Below are 20309 nucleotides of genomic sequence, written 5' to 3' on the forward strand. Positions count from 1 at the left end.
TCATTTTTTTTTTATGGACGTTTGTGCTCTTATGAACAAAAAAAAAAAAAAGCATAAAATGGCTTTCATTTGGAGCAAATGTTTTTCTTATTATGATATTTATATTAGTACAAATAATTAAAAACTCCTTTAATTTTAATATTAAGTAATTGACTCAATTCTTTAAAGTATTTTATTTTTAATTTGTCAAAAATTGTAAATTCTAATTTTTTAATTGAGGAAAATCATTATTTTTTATACTATTGATTATTAAATCAGGAGATACGTACATTAATTAAATTTTTAAAATTTGTAAGTTTTAAAATACTTAGATGCGTAACAAGGTTAAGAATAGATTAATTTTAAAAAAATTACAGAACTAATTGGATTTTTTGTCTGTCTTATCTTTGAAGTCCTTCTCTCGTGGTAGTGACTAGTGACCAATACAATATTAATTTTCTTCTATCTCCCTATTATTTTAAGAAAGCAACTACTTTTCTGTCACAAATAAAAAAATAACAATAAGATAATCAAATGAGAGAACTGGTCTGAAGATTGAAACATTTGGGTAATTTCAATTCCATTATTTTCTTTCTTTAATATAGTTTTTACAATTTCTTTGTTGCATAATCTAGAAATGAATTAAAAAATATTATTAGCAAATCATACTAATTTTCTTTTCATTCTAAGACTAGGGATGAGGCCGTGGGTTAATTGGAGAGTTCGTAAAAGACTTTTTTTTTTTTTTTTTGGAGTTTAACTGCTTGTTGACTCCTGCTTGAGATCATCAGTCTAATACTTTTTTTTTGGTTATTTTAATAATAGCGGTTGCTTTTTTTAAGCAAAATATATATATAATATATATAAAACTAAAGATTGTAGAAAAAAAATAGCTTAAAATAAAAATGTATAAATTTAGTGATTGAAAGAGAGTAGGTGGAGATAGGGGGTCCAGTGCATTCTATTTGAAAGAAAAACAGCCATTGACTTTGTCTCTATTACGTGCCGTTGAGGATCGGGAGTGCATTTACCACTAATACAATATTTTTTTTCTCCAACTCATGGATCAATGAGCAGTAAGTAAAATCGACGTTTGGAGGTTATAAATTTGAACGAATTTATATAAATAATATTTTTTTAATTAAATAAATAATAAAATTTAAAATTTAAAATATTTTTAATAACGTAAAATAATACTATATTTATTATGGCTCGACCATTGAGATTTAAATTTTTTTTCAATATTAAATGGAGAGTTTTGTTGGTGGTCATATTAAAAATTATATAAATATAAAAAAAATACTATTTAAATAGTACCACATATATAAAAGTTGTAGATAAAAGAAAATTTTGTTTGCTAAAAAAAAAAAAGAATTTTTTAAACAATAAAAGACTAATGATAAATTTTATTTATACTGATATGACTTTTCATCTTACCATCAACAGGATTTTTTATTTGATATTAAAAAAATAAAAGGACGCAAATCTCGACTATTTATAAAATGTTTCATAAGTAAAATCATGAATGCATGAAATAAAAAAAAAATTGCATAGTTTTATCTTTTTTAATCAAAATTGCACTCAATTAATATAAGGAAAAAAAGCCAAAATTAATTTCATTTCTATTTCCATTTGCATATCTTTGGTTTCCTTTGATTTTTTTTTTTTTTTTTTGCTCATTTGATTTAATGATTTGGTTGCATAACTTTAATTCCTAGAATCTGAAATAGAAGTTGGACCTCAAAATCTGCATAGACAGTGGTATTTGAACCTCTATATTAAAAAAAAAAAGCCCCATATCTCTATACAATCTCAAAATATTTTAAATTTTGCAACTTTGATAAGATTATATTTTCATTAATCAAACCAAAATCCTTAAGTTCTCTTCAAGTACATATGATGACCTCATTGAACCATTGAAAAGAATAAAAGAAAGAAGAAAATTTTGATTAGCATGCTTGATTTGTTTTTTTTTTTTTTTTTGATATTTTGAATTCAAATATTGTCATATGTCATATGTGATTTTGTCAACCTACAGGGTCGCCACCTAACCCCTCAATCATCAAATTTTTTTGTTGGTTCAATTAGGAGAGATTTTCCAACCTCATTGTCTACAGTTTGCTTGATTATGATTATTTTTTTTATATAAAACATTCAATTTTTGCAATTTAAGTATCTTTGAACGGACGTTAGAAGTACATAAAAATTAAAATCCACATTTAAATCGTTAAATGATACCAGTTTATTTGTCAGAAATCAAAATTAAAGGAAAATTAAGAATAAAAATTTAATTTAATTAATTTATATAATTATTTTTAAAAAGCACGTATAAAAAAAAAACTACGCAATATAAATCCTTAGTCTAAACAAATCGAGATAGACTTAAAAGGAGGTTTAGATCCTAAGAATCTAACGAAATTGGCGAAAAATGGACCTCCTAAGAGTCCATGGATTGCTCTGTGCAATTTAAACCTGGATACTGTCCCCCTTGAATGCATCAAAACCGACCATTTGACTATCATCAGAAAATCAGAATGGATGAATTTAGCAAAACCAACGTTTTGAATTTGATTATGGTCCCAAAAGATTTGAAACTTGATGTGTAACTTTACAATAGGTAGGCAGAGAAGGCTGCATCCAACATATTTTTCACGCAAATGAAGAAAAATTGACTGGACGGCAACTGCCCTCTGCCCTATGCTAGAATCAATCAATTGGCAGGCCCAACGAGTGATTTTGCTTTCAGGTTGATAACTATCGATAAAATCAAACACAAGGGTTCTTTATTCCAGAATCTTGGACAGGCAGAAGTCAAAGATTATGTGCCAACGGATGTATATTGCGGTTCCTATCCAAATGCCTTTGACAAAGCAACATCTAGTAATATTGGCATCTTATACAAATATCTACTTTGCATCTTCCATTTTCCTTTTTCTTTTTCCCACCATAGCTGCAACCAGCTCCCATGGAAGTATTCAATGAACTTTAGCTGGATTATTTTGTTTTAGGTATCTTGTTCGCCACACAGCAGCAGAGGAATAATTGTAACAAGTTAGTTACAGGATTATTTCATTCCTATTCCACTAATCCAAAAGTACTTTTCAAACATGCTTTAGTTCCATGGTATTGCTGTGAGAAAGATTATTATTTTTATGAAAATTACCGTTTTCTATTAAGGAAACAAAGAATGCTTGAAAGAAGTCTTTACAATTTTGTGTTGCTATTGATGGAAAACATGTATTACAATGTAGACATTTTGATAGTCACATATGGTGTGATACTGGCTCAAAACCGACCCGTCCTTATATCTCTATCTATAGCGTCTGCATTGAGGGTTCCAGGAAGCTCTCTAAAATCTTCATTGAAGATGGAATAAGCACTGCAAATATTGGAATGGAAAAGATAAGTTACTGAGGAAAGAAATAAGCAGTTCATGTTTAGAGAAAAAGCCACATTCAATGAGGGTTTAGAAACTAAACAAAGACCCCAAAACAACCACTATCATAAATTACAAGAGGTTCCTGTGCATGAACTTTGTTAACATTGGATCATTGCCCATGCTTAAGAAATACTCCACAAATACCTTTGCAAAAAATTTGCAAAAGAAGATACAAGAAAACATTATTTCAAGCAAATTTTCGTTTCATGGTTTGAAAGAGTCGGGAGTCAGCAACCATGGATCTATGTCAAGTTGCCAACTTTACCACCAGAACAAGTGTCAGAGTCATGTAACAGTTTATTTGTTGTTATCTTATGTTTACATTATAAACTTTTGCTACCCTAGTTAATAGGATCAAGACGATACCTGACATCACCAGGTTGCCGCCGCCCAAGATTCAGGAATATTATACAAAAGCCAGTACCAAGTATCTGAGAAAATGAGGGGCCAAAGAAAATATGAACATCTTTCATAATGCAAATGATCTGGATGGTCAATAAATTTTACATGCGAACGTGTGATAGATAGTCTATGTCTTTCAATAATCTTAGTCTGCATCTCTGATTTTGCATTGCCATTTGTTTTATAAACAGTAAATTTGATCCAAAAGGCAATGGTATGGACAAATTATGACATCAGAATGGCTATAAGCAGTCTAAAATCCTTTTAAAAAATTTTCAAGGTAACAACACAAAAAACAAGCATTTTCTTTTACTTCTCCCAACACGCAGACACACATAATCTAATATAATAAGACAACCAAATGATACAGCTTTCTACAAGAAAATGACCTCAACAACCACAAAAGGTCTATTTTATTCTATGGCATCAAAGAAGAAACAACATATTACCAGCATTCCTCAATGTGGAAAGGAGATACAAAGAGAATTGGTCAAGAGAACTCAGCCACTTCCCAACAAGTAAATGGAGGACAAATCCAATATAAACACTGGTACTGAACTTACATAAAAGGGATATCTACAAAAAGTGAACTTACATATAATGGTCCAAGATCCCATTTATGGGCAACAGGTGCCAGTATAAACCATAAAATAATTAGAGCCCATGCCTTAAGACTGAGAGAAAATATTGCCATCAAAAGGACATCTACAAAAAGGCATATAACGGATGGTTAACAACTGAACTGTTATATGGAAAAATAACAACAGCTCAATTCAAGTTGATTCTTACCAGGAAGCTTCAATCTATTACGTAAAAAAGAGAAAAGCTTCTTCTTCCATTGGCTTGTTGACTGTGGGAGCTGAAATTTCTGTTCAAGAATTAAGGAAAAAGAAAAAATATTAATAGAGACCGTTGGTTTATCAAAGTGGCATCCAAACTCAGTTTAGTGACAGTATTAATTCAGTCATACGAGATCTTCATCATCATCGTCAATACTGAGTCCAACTGGTGCCTTTGGTTTGACAGCAGCAATGAGGGAATCTAGAAATTTGGTACACAGTGCCCACATATCAATAGCTAAACACTAACCAGGACCATAGTAAAAAAAATTTACAGAGCCTCTGGAAATTAAGAACAAAAAGAAAGAGTTGCAATAGGCATAAAATCGGTAAGTTACTTTGTTCCCAAACACCCGACAACACAACATTGGTTTTCGATTATGAAAGTTAAGGGACTTGGGATGGGACTAATTCCTTCCCCCACCCCACTAATGATAATTGTATCCAGTCAAGGCAAACTACTGAATGTAAAAACTTTATTAAAGCCAAGATCTATACCATCACCATTAAGTTGAATGTAAATGTCATCTTCATCTTCACGATCGTGCAATACCTTCCCTCGCAAGATAAGCTTCAAATTCTCTACTGGTAAATGATTCTTTCCAGCTATCAATTTTCTCAAATCAAGAACCTGATTTTGATAGAAATACAAGCATACCATAAACATGTGCACTGGTACTAAAAGAATTTTGTCAAGCTTGCTTCTTGTCACTATGGTACATGCTATAATATCAAAAGAAAAATGCAACCAAAGATGCCTCTAATTCAAAGTAAATTGATGGTTCTTTATGAAGTGAAGCAAAGAAATCACTTTAGAATCTGTCTTGGAAAAGTTAAAATACAATCAAATACTGTGTAGGCTCTATGGACCTTATAGTTCAAGGTACATTCACAAGAACTCAAATTAGATAAAAGAAATTTGAACAGTGGCTATCCATTCTACAAGAATATACATCTCAGATTGCATGTCAATTTTACTGCTTGCAATCGTTCTAGGACTCTCTCTTTCCAGTATTAGAACTAGATTGTCAAAATAATGCTTAAACTGACCCACACATACTCATTACTATATAATTAAATCAACAAACTTCAAGATACAACAGTAACCAAATATCAAAGGCTTTAATGGTTCATCCATAGAAATTAGATTTAAAAAGTTAGACTTATAAACAAATTTAACTCTCAGAATCTTAGCTTAGCCATGACGCTCTCTACATTGACTCTTACAATTTTGCTGTAAACAGGACATAGACATTTCTATGATTTAATAAGATCACAACCAAAACAAGATTCAAACAAATAAACATAAAAATACATGGCAAATTAACAGAGCGAAACGTACTCTGATGGAAGAAGGGACATGAAGGCGAGAAGGGCGAGCAGGGCCAATTGTTTTGAGAGTAATTTCCACCATCTTTTCATGTTTTCCATTGGTTTCTTCTACAATCTCTTCCATTCTCATTTCATTATCTGATCTCCGATGGGTATGGATGAATTTACTCTCTTTTTGTTAATTTGTAAGAAAAAAAAAAAGACCCAAATTTTAGATCTCTAAGGCTCCAAGCTTTGGCCTTTTTATTTATGGCTTTTCCAAAGTCCTCACCTTTGGAGAATTCTCGGCTGAAAGCTCGAAACTTTCCCAAATACTGGATCTGCCCACGAAACTAGACCCACCCGACCGACTTCAAATAGACGGGTTTGAAAACCCAACTTGTAAAATATAGTAAAATACACTTTTTTAAAAAAAATCAAAGCCCCAAATTTTCTTTAATTAATTGCTACTACAGCATATTGTTTGAAAAAGAGATTATGTTAACAGTAAAAAATCAGGAGGACATGAAATTTGTCACATGAAAAAGAAACAGCAGCATGTCTTTGTAAGTTGGGTCTTAGGATGAGGCTTTCGTTGCCTACCATTCATACAAGATAAAAGTAGCCAGAAATATACACAACAAAGCCAACTTCTCTTTATTTCATTGTCTTTGTAGATTTTCAGCCAACCAAAGGCAAAAGCCCAGAGATAGCAATAACATGGCATTGAGAATGTGGGCTTCTTCCACTGCCAATGCACTCAAAATCTCTTGTGCCTCCAAAGCTCACCTCTCCCCTGCATTCTTCCTCTCCAGATGCTTTTCCACTGGTACTCCTGTTCTTCTATTACTTCATGTCTCTGCTTTAGGGTCATAGGAGACTATTGTTTGTCAGTTTTTATCTTTTAGTCACTATTTTATAGAATTAAGGATTGTAATAAGGATAACTTGTTGAATTTTGCAGTTTTGGATGGGTTGAAATATGCCAATTCACATGAATGGGTGAAGCATGAAGGTTCAGTGGCTACCATTGGCATCACTGACCATGCTCAGGTTATTCCCTTATTTCCTCCCTTAATCATCAACTTCTTTTCTCCTACTAATATTGGCCGGGAAAGATGCATGTGTAATTCCATTAATTTGAATTTAATAGTACTAAATATTGCTTGTCTGTATGAATTTGCTCTTGGAGGTGAAATCTCTCCTGGGGGTATGTTGTGGCCGCATGCTGACCTCAGAATATGTTGCTAACTGGCTTGTGATACGGGCGAGGCACGAATTATTTTTATTTATTTAAATATATATAGATACACACAAATTAGTATTATTTACAAAGTTATATGGAAGTCTTTAATATTTATAACATACATAAAAATTATATATACAATCTACATCTCATAAAAAATTAAACTTCTTAAAAAATATTTGCCAAAATCGGCTGTGGGGCGAACTATACAGGGATACAATTACAGACTTATTTGAGGAATATGGTAAGAATGGGAGTGGAGAATTCAAAGATGACATGGTAATAGACGTCAACTAGCCAGGAACCCTTAGTCAAGAATCAAGATGATAAAAGTCTGTCTAATCTGAAAATGGTATGACATAACATGTTTGTACAAGATAATCCATCATTGACTGTATTAGATTCACAGAATGTACTTTGGCAAGATTATTGACGGTAACACAGACATGATTCAGAACCTAAATTGTTACCTTTCAAGGACATATAAATGATTCCTTCCCTGTATGGTACAATGTAGTGGAGCATGGTGACAACAGCTCATCTAACGAACTCATGTTACATGATTTACCGTTTACATTTTACAGGACCATCTTGGAGAAGTAGTCTTTGTGGAACTGCCAGAACCTGGTGGCTTAGTTAGCCAAGGCAAAGGCTTTGGAGCCGTGGAAAGTGTTAAAGCAACCAGTGATGTCAATTCCCCAATCTCTGGTGAAGTCGTTGAGGTTAATTCAAAGCTTACTGAGGCTCCTGGCTTGGTAATTCTCATTCAACTATACACAACTGCTTTTCTTGATGCTGAGAAAGTATAGGAAAATGAAAAGAAAAGTATAGGATATTTGATTTTGGCAACTCAGTTTAACATCTTAAATTTGCTATTGAAGATCAATTCAAGCCCATATGAAGAAGGATGGATGATCAAGGTGAAGCCAAGTAGTCCATCAGAATTAGAATCCTTGATGGGTCCAAAGGAATACACCAAATTCTGCAAGGAAGAAGATGCTTCCCACTAGAACTTTGTATTATATTTTAACTTCTGTCACATCTTCTATGTTATTGACAATTATCACAGGCAGTAAGCTCCAACTTTGCAAAGTTGCTTCTTCCCTTTCTTTACATTAATATTTTAAAAGAAATTTTCCTGCTTTTCTTTTATGCTATGTTTTCCCTTACTTCTGCTTCCATACATAGATTACATTTATCCTCTGTGTTTTTTTTTTTTTTTTTTAAATCTCAATATATGTGTGATATTGTTAAAATCAATCAAAAGTAATCACCTGAAAAATGCTTATTAAAATCAAAAAGAGAACTGAGACAATAAATCAAGAAGTTATTAAGAAAAACAATCAATATGCATTTTCCAGTTTTAGGGGACCATGGAAGGTTCTTTCCTCAACAGCAATTACTAAACACGGGTGTTATTATTATTATTTTTTCTCAACTAGAAGAGTAAAGCAGGCACAGATCAATTCAGAAACACATGGACAAAAAAGAGAAACAAAGAAGCAAATCAGATAATGGGAGCTTGATTACTTCTGCTAGGCAGTTGTCTGCAGGCCTTGGCACTGGCAAGTACACAATTGAGCCTCCAGGATTGATCTGTTCCAGTCTGAAAAATGATAAAGAATATAATCGGTTTTATCAAAGAGTGATGGTTATGTATCATACTATTTTCCCCACTTGGAGATCTCAAGCTTGATCCTGCTTTGGGTTTTTGATTCCGCACATGCCAAAGTAAATAAAGTAAAATCAATTCAGAACAACTACTTAATGTTATACGTTGTCATAAAAAAAAGGGTTTCCGAAGAGGGTTTCCAAATTGTATATTTTCGCTATGCAAAAAAGTTATGCAGAAATGTTTTTGTTGAGGCATAAAAGAAAGATTTAGTGTTTTAGGCATGTGATAGAAGAAAAATTGCCATTGAGAGCTTTATGGAATGGAAAACCAGGAATATTATATGCAGCAGATAATAATCCATGGTGCAAGTCATTGTGACACTTCTCCATTGACTCACGAATTGATTCAGATCCAGATCCCATGAAGATACGAGTAAAAAGACCCTGAATGTAACCATCTCCATCTCTTTCAATAATTCAATTGGCTTGTTCATGCTGGCCCATTCCTCCAAAGCAGTGATCACAATATCCTCAATACATCCAGTATACATGGCCATCAATTTGAGCCGTCGTTAGCTTGTGCAAACGCCTGTGTTCTAAATTTGATTCGTTGTGAAACGACTTGCTCCCTGTTAACTTCCTTATTGAAACATACAGGGTAACCAACGAGGAGCAATCAAATCTTGTTAGGAATATTGACTCAAATCTCATAAGAGATTTGTTTGTGATTTGTTAGAGATTTGTTTGGGATTTGTTAGATATTGTTTGATGGACAAGAAGACTTGCAAAAGAAGAATTCTAAGAGAAAAGAGATTCTTAATAGGTAAGTTTGACTTGCAAGAGAAGAATTCTAAAAGAAAATAGATTCTTAATAGGCAAGTTTAACTTACAATAGAAGAATTCTAAGAGGAGATAGATTCTTAATGGATAAGTTTGTATGATTATAAATATGTGAAGTCTCTACAGGGTTAAGTATGAGAAAAAGATGTAAGAAAGTTGTAGGGTTTTGTGCCCAAGCTTGGCTTGGCTGAAGAAGAGTTACAAGGCGTAAAACAAAAAAAATATACTTATTTTATTTTGTTTTGGTCGGGAATACTATAATACTATATATAAAATAGAAAAGTAAATTTACGATAAATAATAAATAAAATTTACAATAAATAATAAATAAAAGGCCACTCCATTTTGGCAAAAGAACCACGCCCAAGTTCCATAGCTTTGGGTCCGCTATCCCGATCATGATTTTCCTACCCCCAGAGGGAAAGGTCCTTCCATTTTGGGCCGGTTGTGGGCGAGGAGGGATTTGAACCCCCGACACCGTGGTTTGTAGCCACATGCTCTAATCCTCTGAGCTACAGGCCCCACCTCGTCTCCACTAGATCTGTTCTTAAGAGTACCCTAAAAAAAAGGAAACTTTACTCTCCCTAGCCATTTCATCCATTTCGGGTTAAGAAGATGTGAAAGCGCCTTTCTTTCTATAAGAACGGTGCGTTCCGAGGTGTGAAGTGGGAGAGAGGGGATTTCATAATTGGGGTTTTGAATAAGACGACCTTTTAATTTTTTTTTTCATATTGAAAAAATAATCCCATAGAAGTATTAGGACTCTATATCTTATGGGTGTGTATGTTTGTTTGTAAGTAGACTAGAGGAGACTGAGAGAGTCCACATAGGTATGATGTATGAGAGCATATGGGTATGTGTTTGGTTATGTTGAAAGGGTGTATAAGGGTTTGAGTTTGTGTTTGTTTGGGTTGAGAATACTCCATAAGACTAGAGGAGATTGAGAGTGTCTTATGAGTATTGATTATTGAGTGAGGTTGATGATTTGATGCAAGTTTGTAATTCTCTATAACTAGTGGATCTTGTTTCTCATCCGTGGATGTAGGTCAGTTAGATCGAACCACGTTAAATTATTATCTCTTGTGTATTTGATTTATTGTTTGATTTTACTTTCGTTGGTGTGATTGGATTGGAGGCTTTTAGCCTAACAAATGGTATCAGAGCTGTGGTGTTCTCCAACAAGTGGTACCAGAGCTGAAGTTTCGAAACATGAGAAGAGTTGAAGATTAAAGATATGGAAAGAGCTGAAAGTTTGAGATGTGGGAAGAGCTAAAAGTTTAAGATGTGGGAAGTGCATGATTTGATATATGAAAAGAAGCAAGTCCAAAAGAGTTCGATTCAAGAGAAGAGTTCGAGTTTAAGTTTTGAAGATTGAGGATTGGTTTGTATGAAGCGTGAAGACACAAGAGAAGACAAGATGATTGTGAGACTTCTATTGCAGGTGGAGCTACGCATATCTAACATGAAGACAGATGATTGATGAATGATTGTGAGACTTCTATTGCAGGTGGAGCTACGCATATCTAGCATGAAGACAGATGATTGATGAAATTTGAGTCAAGGTGAAGATTGTTAGGAATATTGACTTAAATCCTATAATGTGATTTGTTAGAGATTTGTTTGGAATTTATCAGATATTACTTGATGGACAAAAAGACTTGCAAAAAAAGAATTCTAAGAGAAATGAAATTTTTAATAGGTAAGTTTAACTTACAAGAGAAGAATTTTAAAAGGAAATAGATTCTTAATAGGCAAGTTTAACTTACAAGAGAAGAATTCTAAGAGGAGAGGGATTCTTAATGGACAAGTTTGTATAGTTATAAATATGTGAAGTCTCTACGAGATTAAGTATAAGAAAAAGATGTAAGAAAGTTATAGGATTTTGTGAGATAGACATCTCATAGGAATATTGGGGTTCTACATCTTATGGGTGTGTATGTTTATTTGTGAGTGAACTAAAAGAGACTGAGATGATCTACATATGTATGATGTATGAGAGCATATGAGTATGTGTTTGATTATGTTGAAAGGGTGCATAAGAGTTTGAGTTTGTGTTTGTTTGGGTTGAGAATACTTCATAAGATTAGAGGAGATTGAGAATGTCTTATGAATATTGATTGTTGAGTGAGATTGATGATTTGATGTAAGTTTGTAATTTTTTATAATTAATAGATCTTGTTTTTCATCCGTAAATATAGGTCAGTTGAATCGAATCACGTTAAATTATTATCTTTTATATATTTAATTTATTATTTAATTTTATTTTTATTGATGTGATTGAATTGAAGTTTTTTACCCCAACAAATCTTTCATCTGTCAGGACTTCCAAACAAGTAGACTTGTAAATTCCATTTCCACCATACTTTTTAACCAAGTTGTTGATGAAGGTTTCAGGGTTTTTGGATCCGAAAGCTTTGAGAAAAGACACATATTGGCTAATATAGGCCACCCCATAGCACCTGGAGCTACGAAGCACGGACACTATGAATCCCTTTTGTACCCGTGTTCTGTTAGATATTTTGACACTTGCAACGCATCGAAATATGTTGGAACTTGGAGATAGATAAAGAAAAAAAAAAAAAAAAAAAACAACTAACATCATAAGTTCTTTTATTGTTGTATCTATTATTAGTTTTTTTCTTCACAAAAAAAAAAATCTTCTAAAAATCAATTCAATATCTATAATATATTTTTAACTGATGATTATAATATATAAAAAAAACAATTTTCTATTACTGTATCCTATCCGTGTTTTCGTTTTTTAAAAATTTCAGTGGAGGAGAGAATGTGTCTTCTGTCCCAACCTACTTACATAGTACCATTCATTTACTTTCCTATGAAAACCAAATAAGAAAACATAAGTTCCCAATCCAACCACTACTGCAAGAATCAAAGGCTGGAAATCTAAATCCATTAGTGAATTTCTCTCCTTTTCTTTTTTGTCTCTCTCTTGATTCTGAGTTTCAGACTAGTTTATCCAACCACCATATATCACTCAGCTTCCCATGTGATAAAATTAATTTTCTTTGCATTGCTATTATTATATGATTCATTCTCTTTGGTCAATGTGTTCATAAATTGAACAATCATTACCGTCAATATATATACTCTGTAATGACCTTATTACATCTTTCTTGTCAATTAAAGTACATCTTAAGTATCGAAGCTTAATGACTTTTGCGAGGCAGTAGTCCGCAGGAGTTGACTCTAATAAACTTGTTACAAATTTGAAGATCAAGATCCCTGCCTTACTGAGATGAAGTAAGGAAAGAAGTGATTTGAACCCAATTGAGTTGATCATGGGAGCTTAATGATTCTTGCAAGACAGTCGTCTGCTGGGCGTGGCAAGGGTAGGTAATTAATTGGACCCCTTGGATTTAGCTCTTCAAGCCTGCACAATGAAAGAAAAGAAATGAAAAGAATGTCATCCTTTTGGGAGCATATATATTATTATCTAGTCATTTTTCTTGTACATATGATGTTAATCATGTATTTTCCATAAACCAAACACAAAGCATGTTTTATAATTTCTCTTTCATTACGATTTTTGCAATTTCTTTTACAACTCTTGTGCAGTTGAAATGTATGGTAGTCCATTAACTTGTATAAGTGTCAAAGGAAAGAGATTACTCACTTGTAGTTGAGGAGAAAATAGTGAAGGAAAATGGAGATCTCAAGTTTGCCTAGAGCAGCTCCAGGGCAGGTCCTACTTCCTGCTCCAAAGGGAATGAAAGCCCCTGCCTTGAGTCTATGATTCTGAATTGAAGTGAACAGAGAGTAGTTGATTAACATTATATTTGAGTACCTTTTTATTCCTCTTTATTTATGATAATCTATTGTCATGTATAAGAATCAACGTACAAGAACACCAAAATCAATTAGTATTATTTTTTATTGCTGATTCTACTTACCTCCCATCTTGAAGGAAGGAACTCTTTTGGGTTTGAATAAATGTTGGGATCCATGTGAACAGCCCTGTACCAAACCAAAACTTTCCATCCTTTTGGTATGGTATAACCTGGAAAATCTATTTTTTGAGACAAAAACGGAGAAGCTTACAAAGGAAAATGAAGAACATAAGATGTCCAGAGACTAACCATTAATGTTAACATCAGCTTCTGCCTTCCGAAAAATTGAAAATGCAAAATTGTTTCTCCTCAAAGCCTCAACAATCACCTAGAAATAATTAATACAACAGGGCTTGTTATAAACTACACGAATTGTAGATTAACTCAGTCTGTGAGGTATGAGGTGAACTAGAGATCAAATGTTGGTCTGTCATATAAATAATTCTGAGACATTGTTACCAAGGAAGTTTATTTTAGATCCTTTCTAGCTCATTGAGAAGTTCAGTTTATTTGATGAGATTAAGCACTTCATAAAATCAACAGGAGAATAGTTGTAGATAACAAACCTTAGGTAGATATTCCATTTGCTTGATTTCAGGGAGGGTCAGACCTTTCTGTGAGGAAGGCCTTCTCTTTATGATTGCCTCTTGCTCTTCCTGAAAGGTGAAATCAAAAATTCAATTGAAACTTGAAATAGAGCCTAAAGTCCAAAAACATTTCCATGAATGACATTAGTCAGAATTACAAATGCTTCTTCCTAAGATAGAAACCAGTCTCATCCCACCTTGGCTTTTTTCAACATTTCTGGATGGCGATGGAGGTAGATGATCGCCCACATTGCAGTGTGTGCTGTGGTTTCATGACCCGCGAACAAGATCAGCAACAATAAATCAATGATATGCTCATCCTCTAATTTTTCACCATTCTCGTCTTCAACTTCCATAAGTAAGTCTATCATTCCTTTCTTCCTGTCTGATACCATAGTTTTCGCTCTTCTTTCATCCAATTCGGATTGAATTGTCTTTACCAGCTTCTTTCTTGCCTAATATATATATTTCAAGTTAATCAAAATTCATAAATCATAACATAAAAAATTGATAATATATATTAGTATTTCTATCATTGGAAAGCAAACTTTACCTTGAGTGCTCGATGGAACGTAAAACCAGGGAGATTAATGGGCATGGAAAGAACGCCGGGGAACAACTCCGTATAATACTTAACCATTGACGAAAGAACCAAATCCTCCTGAGTGGACCCGAGGAAAATTTGTGCAATAACCTTGATACCAATCTGTTTCATCTCATTGAAGAACTTGATTGAGTGGTTCTTGCTAGCAAGATCTTCCAACGAAGGGATCACAATGTCTTCAATATGCCCTATGTACAAAGCTAGTGCTACATGGCCATTGATGGGATCCGTTGTTAGCCTACGCAAACGCTTGTGCTCTGAATTTGAGATGCCATACAGCGATTTTTTTCCTCCTAATTGTATTGCTGATGAAGGGTAGCCAAATACAAAGTGTTCATCATCTGTTAATACCTTCTTGCATAGCTCCGGACTGCAAACTATGACACTTGGACTCCCAAACAAATAAGTCTTATAAATGCTTGTTCTTCCATGCCTGTCACCAGTAATTCCAAATTCAGTACACATACAACTGAAAAAAAAAAAATAAAACTTGTAAGAAAAAAACTAACCTTTTAATCAAGTTGCCGATGAAGGAATCAGGATATTGGGACTTGAAAGCAGTGAGGAAGGACCACATGTTTCCAATGAAGGGCCATCCCATATCACCTGGAGGTAGAGGGTTTTGCTTCTTCCCCAACCTACTAACATAGTACCATTCATTTATTTTCCTTAGGAAACCAAATAGGAAAACATATGTTCCTGCCACAACTGCCACAATTGACCATAAAAACTCTAACCCCATTTTGGATTTTCGTTTTTCGTTTCCCTTCTTTCCCTTTTTGGTCTCTCTTTATTTTTCGCCTTCTAAGTTGTTTCTATTTATAGTTGCAAATTGCTCTACATCAGCATCATCTTCCATTGTCTACTTAGATTAGTGATGATCATTTGTGTTTGAAATTTGAATAGTCTACAAGTCTCTCTGACTGAAACTTGTGTAATACATAATGATTATACTTTAAAAAAAAATTACAAGTCATTCTGACTCAAGTTAGTATAATTAGCAATAACTATCTTTTCAAGAAAAAATTGTCAAATTTGTATAACGCGTAATGGCTATACTTTTCAAGTATAACGCGTAATGGCTATACTTTCCAAGTATAGCGGGTAATGGCTATACTTTTCAAGAAAAATGACAAGTTATTATGACTCAAACTTATATAATTCGAGATGACTATATTTTTCAACAAATATTACAAATTTCTCTGACTCAAACTTATAAAACGCGCAATAGCTATAATTTAAAAAAAAAAAAAATTTACAAATTTCTCTAACTCAAACTTATATAATACAAATAGATTCTTCATATATAAATGCAATAAAAGTCATACGTTTTCTCACTCCAATTATTTCGTTAAACGCCAAAAAAAAGGATGCTTCATTGACAAAAGGGGTTAACTAGTAAAAAAATGAGAGACAAAGACAAGGGCTAAATGATATGAAAATAGTTGTTTGTGGCTTTGGATTCGTGCCTAAATTGACTTTGATTCATTCCAATTGAATCTTCTTACTGTTTCTTGTATGATTTTTCTATGAAGTTTCACGAAGTATGACTCATATGAAATGATCTCCTTGACTTATAATTTTTTAATATAAAAAAGTTTAAATGGGGGACATAGAAAATTATTTTTTATCCTTATTTGTAATTTAAAATAAATTATTTTTTTCATATAAAAAATTAAAATAATTAAAATTCTTAATAAAAAATTTTTTAGTTCAGAAGAAATATCCTATCTTCTTACATGGGTAACTAAAATTGTATAAAAAAAAAAAATGTAGTAGCCTAATAAGATGGTAAAATTGTATAAAAATGTAAAATGGTAAGTATGAAATTCCCAATCTAGTAGAGTGATAAATTTGACCTTTATCCCTTAATAATATTAATATATTAAATGTGTAAGAACTATGTAGATAACTTAGATCATCTTTTGTCGTTAGTAGGAGAATTCCATCGAATTGCAATTGTCAGATAAAGTATCAATGCTCATCTCTATTGTGTGTCATAAAATATGATCCCCCTCCTCCCCGGCAAATGATTGATAAAATAACTGGTAGTCCCTTCATGAACTAAATATATATATCAACGAACATATGAATATTATATAATTTAATAAGATTAATTAAAAGAGAAAAATCAATGACAACCAGTAGCATGTTCTTCAAATGCAGTGTATTAAACCTTCTTTTTGGTGAATGGATAAAAAATCGATCAACACCCAATTAAATTGAATTATATTGATCATTTGAATAATTTGAATAATTTTACTATTTCAAAAAAATTTTAAATTATCTAATTTATAATTAAAAAATATATCCTATGTATCATTTAAAAAAATTATTTACATAGACATTCATGTAATAAATCTTATCAAGTGTTTATGTTTATTGTAATATATATGATTCTTTTTAGTTGAAATTTCATTATCTTAAAAAAAGAAAAGACAAATTTGTTAAAATCGATTAATAGGTAGAGAAACCCACACAAGGCCTTGTCATAGTGATAGAAAACTTTGAAATCAAATGGACTGGAGGTGCGATACATCTTCTGTTGATCATATTGACGTTCAAAAGAGTTCAATTTTTAAGATTAATTAAAGTATTATTTTTTAAGAAATTCCTTTCATTTATTAATACTATTTTCATTGAATTCAAGAAAAAAAAATTACATTAATTATATATTTTTAATAATTAATAATTAGAATGAAAATTGGCATTTACCTATAGCATTCTTTAATTTCCTGAACGGCCAAAAATGGACTTTATTCAAGAACAAGTAAATCCTGCCAGCACAAAATCAAGGAGAAAAGAAGTGAATTCATCCTAGGGACTAATCAAGGGCGCTTAATGATTTTAGCAAGACAATTGTCTGCAGGGTGTGTTGAAGGCAGATAGTTGATTGGGCCCCTTGGGTTAAGCTGTTCAAGCCTGCACAAGTTGAAAAGAAAAAAAAAAAAAAAAATAACGTAACCTTTATCAACATCCAAAATAGAAGATAACAAGCATTAAGATCACGCAATTTTTTCTCTCATTATCCTTCAATTGAATTCCTTCACAAGCTTATCAATTGGAACTTAGAAGTTGAAACTAGTGCATGACAGTTTATCTTAAACTAATGGGAATTTGGGATGCATGGCAAAGACCAGAGTTATCTCACTTGTAATTAAGGAGAAAATAATGAAGGAAAATAGACATCTCAAGTTTGGCTAGGTCAGCTCCGGGGCAAATCATATTTCCTGCTGAAAAAGGATTGAAAGAACCAACTTTGGGTATATGTTCCTGCAAGAAAATTCAACACACAACATCAATAACATTTCAAACGATAACAACAGGGAAAAGGATGCTTTTTGTTCAACTTACATCCCATCTCGAAGGAAGGAATTCTTTAGGATTTGAATAATTTTCTGGATCCATATGAACAGCTCTGCTCCATACCAAAACTGCCCACCCTTTAGGTATGGTGTAACCTAGAAACATATCACAAGGCTTTCATTTGCAAATTGCAAGTCATACATAGGAAACCAAAGAAGGAAAATTATAAGAGACAGTTTGAGCATATCCACTGACTAACCGTCAATACTAACGCCCAATTTTGATTCTCGTAATTGTGCAAAAAATGAATTGGCCATCCGCAATGTCTCATCAATTACCTATAGAAATTATAATTAACATATAGTTTGGTATGTAAATGTGTTGTTCATATATCCAGTCACTTTCAAAGTAAATAGAACAAAAAATTTTACTTACCTTAGCCAGATATTTCATTTTTTTAATTTCCAAGAGAGTTAAACCTTTTTGCGAGGGCGATCTTCTTTTTATTATCATCTCTTGCTTTTCCTGAGATGGGAAATTTAGTTTGTCAGTGCAAAATTATTATTAAATCTGTTGAATGTCATATTTTAAAAATTATTATATAAACAACTAAATTAAATTTTAAATTTTATAACTCTTTAAATTAGGCATAATTCGATGCAAATTTGTCCGAGTCTTGCCTAATTAACGAACTTAATAAAAATAATGGGTTGAAATTAATGGAATAGAAAAAAAAAAAACACTCACTTCTCACCTTTGCTTTTTGCAACGTATCTGGGTTGTTATGAAGATAAATGATCGACCATGTTGTAGCATGAGCTAAGCTTTCATGACCAGCAAATAAGCACAGCAGCAGTAGATCAAGGATATACTCATCCTCCAATTTTTCACCTTGCTTATCTTCAACTTCCTTAAGTAAGTCGATCATGCCCCTCTTTGAATCTGGCTTATTACTTGTTCCTTCTTTTCTTTCTTCTAGTTCAGCTCGGAGAATCCTTTTCAACATTGTTCTTGCCTGATAAAAGAAAAATCTACTGATTGTCTCATGTATTACTTCTAACTAAATTAATGGGTCTGAATTCTTATGATTTTGGATAAAAGAGAAAAAACTTTACCGTCAATGCTTTACGAAATGAAAAGTTGGGTACATTAATCAATGCAGAAAGATATCCATAGGCGAAATCAGGATAATATTTCAACAATGACCCAAGAGTCAAATCACCGATTGAGCCGAAGAAGATTGTTGTAATGGCCTTGAAAGTAATATTCTTCATCTCTTTAATCACCTCAATTGGTTGGTTCATATTAGCCCACTCTTCTAACGAAGTAATCACTATTTCCTCAATGTACCTAATATACATGGATAATGCTTCATGTCCAGAGATCGAAGGGGCTATTAACTTGCGCAGATCCCTGTGTTGTGAAGGTGAAACATTATGAAGTGATGTTTTCCCTGCTAATTGATTTACTGATGGAGAGTAACCAACTTAAAATGTCTCATTATCTGTCAAGACTCTCTTGCACATTTCAGGACTGCAAACTATGATGGTTGGTCTCCAAAATAAGTGGGTCTTATAAATACCTGTTCGCCCATAGCTGCAAAATATATATTCCAATGAAATTAATGGTGTTGTTGAATGAATTACAGAGGAATATACATAGAATGGCGGATGAATTGGCTGACCTTTTAATCAAGTTGTTAAGAAAGGATTCAGGGTCTTGAGATGTGAAAGCTCTGAGGAAGGAGAACATGTTTCCAATGAATGGCCAGCCCATATCGCCTGGAGGCAGAAGTTCTTGCTTCTCGCCTAACCTGCTGACATAGTACCATTGATTTATGTTCTTCAGGAAACCAAGTACGAAAACATATGTTCCTAACACAACAGCCACAATCGACCACCACAAATCAAATTCCATCTACGCTCTTATTGATTAATCCTCTCTCTCCTTTGGCTCAATCTTTTACATGTTTTCTTGCCACCTTTGTTTGTATTTATAAATAGCTCCGAAATGCTCTCTACTATCAGATCATCTGAAATTGATCTCGCCTTTTTTTTTTTATCATAGTTATTAGGAACTAATAATAATTAATATTAAGTGACCTCGTAGTTCACTGGAAATTTTTAAAATATTACTCTTTATATCTTGTAGTTTACACCTTGCACATCATCCTGCGAAAGCAACGCATATGGCCAGTCGGTGTTTATGGTTAGGGTAAATCGAGCTAACCCAAAAAACAAAAAAAAAAGGCAAAATGTTGAATTGTCGAGAAGGCAAGAGAAAAACATTATATCA

General features: G+C 32.8%; 4 protein-coding genes and 1 pseudogene across 4 annotated transcripts; 1 reads left to right on the top strand and 4 right to left on the bottom strand.

Annotated features, from left to right (window-relative positions):
- Positions 1-3105: 3105 nt before the first annotated feature.
- Positions 3106-6253, bottom strand: LOC111291175 (uncharacterized). Its single transcript, XM_022882799.2, has 7 exons — positions 6002-6253; positions 5158-5290; positions 4791-4861; positions 4610-4688; positions 4416-4525; positions 3785-3849; positions 3106-3358 (listed from the first exon to the last, which is right to left on the bottom strand). The coding sequence occupies exons 1-7, from the start codon at positions 6119-6121 to the stop codon at positions 3265-3267; spliced, it is 672 nt and encodes a 223-aa protein (XP_022738534.2). The 5' UTR covers positions 6122-6253; the 3' UTR covers positions 3106-3264.
- Positions 6254-6608: 355 nt separating this feature from the next.
- Positions 6609-8367, top strand: LOC111291176 (glycine cleavage system H protein, mitochondrial-like). Its single transcript, XM_022882800.2, has 4 exons — positions 6609-6799; positions 6934-7022; positions 7800-7970; positions 8097-8367. The coding sequence occupies exons 1-4, from the start codon at positions 6691-6693 to the stop codon at positions 8223-8225; spliced, it is 498 nt and encodes a 165-aa protein (XP_022738535.1). The 5' UTR covers positions 6609-6690; the 3' UTR covers positions 8226-8367.
- Positions 8368-12739: 4372 nt separating this feature from the next.
- LOC111290800 (7,8-epoxymelianol synthase CYP88A154-like) lies at positions 12740-15633 on the bottom strand. The gene is made up of 8 exons (XM_022882278.2): positions 15218-15633; positions 14658-15141; positions 14302-14559; positions 14084-14173; positions 13767-13845; positions 13581-13687; positions 13304-13425; positions 12740-13060 (listed from the first exon to the last, which is right to left on the bottom strand). The coding sequence occupies exons 1-8, from the start codon at positions 15448-15450 to the stop codon at positions 12967-12969; spliced, it is 1467 nt and encodes a 488-aa protein (XP_022738013.1). The 5' UTR covers positions 15451-15633; the 3' UTR covers positions 12740-12966.
- Positions 15634-17536: 1903 nt separating this feature from the next.
- Positions 17537-18482, bottom strand: LOC111289414 (7,8-epoxymelianol synthase CYP88A154-like). Its single transcript, XM_089768759.1, has 5 exons — positions 18450-18482; positions 18274-18352; positions 18063-18169; positions 17860-17981; positions 17537-17630 (listed from the first exon to the last, which is right to left on the bottom strand). The coding sequence occupies exons 1-5, from the start codon at positions 18465-18467 to the stop codon at positions 17537-17539; spliced, it is 420 nt and encodes a 139-aa protein (XP_089624885.1). The 5' UTR covers positions 18468-18482.
- A 538-nt stretch (positions 18483-19020) lies between these two features.
- Positions 19021-19979, bottom strand: LOC111289421 (7,8-epoxymelianol synthase CYP88A154-like; annotated as a pseudogene).
- Between the last annotated feature and the right edge of the window lie 330 nt (positions 19980-20309).

This window comes from Durio zibethinus, chromosome 11 (assembly GCF_047325235.1).
Source record: "Durio zibethinus cultivar Kanyao isolate XHJ-2024 chromosome 11, ASM4732523v1, whole genome shotgun sequence".
NCBI classification, from domain to species: Eukaryota; Viridiplantae; Streptophyta; class Magnoliopsida; order Malvales; family Malvaceae; genus Durio; species Durio zibethinus.

What these genes read in the sequence shown, in the direction of transcription:
- LOC111291175 (XM_022882799.2), bottom strand. Translation starts at nt 6,121, where the DNA reads ATGAGAATGGAAGAGATTGTAGAAGAAACCAATGGAAAACATGAAAAG. An exon ending in CATTCAACTTAATGGTGATG is followed by an intron (nt 4,862 to 5,157) that starts GTATAGATCTTG and finishes CCAAATTTCTAG; the next exon opens with ATTCCCTCATTGCTGCTGTC. An exon ending in ACGATGATGATGAAGATCTC is followed by an intron (nt 4,689 to 4,790) that starts GTATGACTGAAT and finishes ATTCTTGAACAG; the next exon opens with AAATTTCAGCTCCCACAGTC.
- LOC111291176 (XM_022882800.2), top strand. Translation starts at nt 6,691, where the DNA reads ATGGCATTGAGAATGTGGGCTTCTTCCACTGCCAATGCACTCAAAATC. An exon ending in GCATCACTGACCATGCTCAG is followed by an intron (nt 7,023 to 7,799) that starts GTTATTCCCTTA and finishes TACATTTTACAG; the next exon opens with GACCATCTTGGAGAAGTAGT. An exon ending in TTACTGAGGCTCCTGGCTTG is followed by an intron (nt 7,971 to 8,096) that starts GTAATTCTCATT and finishes TTGCTATTGAAG; the next exon opens with ATCAATTCAAGCCCATATGA.
- LOC111290800 (XM_022882278.2), bottom strand. Translation starts at nt 15,450, where the DNA reads ATGGGGTTAGAGTTTTTATGGTCAATTGTGGCAGTTGTGGCAGGAACA. An exon ending in AAATGTTGAAAAAAGCCAAG is followed by an intron (nt 14,174 to 14,301) that starts GTGGGATGAGAC and finishes TTCACCTTTCAG; the next exon opens with GAAGAGCAAGAGGCAATCAT. An exon ending in AGCTGATGTTAACATTAATG is followed by an intron (nt 13,688 to 13,766) that starts GTTAGTCTCTGG and finishes TAGATTTTCCAG; the next exon opens with GTTATACCATACCAAAAGGA.
- LOC111289414 (XM_089768759.1), bottom strand. An exon ending in TCCTTCCTTCGAGATGGGAT is followed by an intron (nt 17,982 to 18,062) that starts GTAAGTTGAACA and finishes ATTTTCTTGCAG; the next exon opens with GAACATATACCCAAAGTTGG. An exon ending in TATTTTCTCCTTAATTACAA is followed by an intron (nt 17,631 to 17,859) that starts GTGAGATAACTC and finishes CAACTTGTGCAG; the next exon opens with GCTTGAACAGCTTAACCCAA.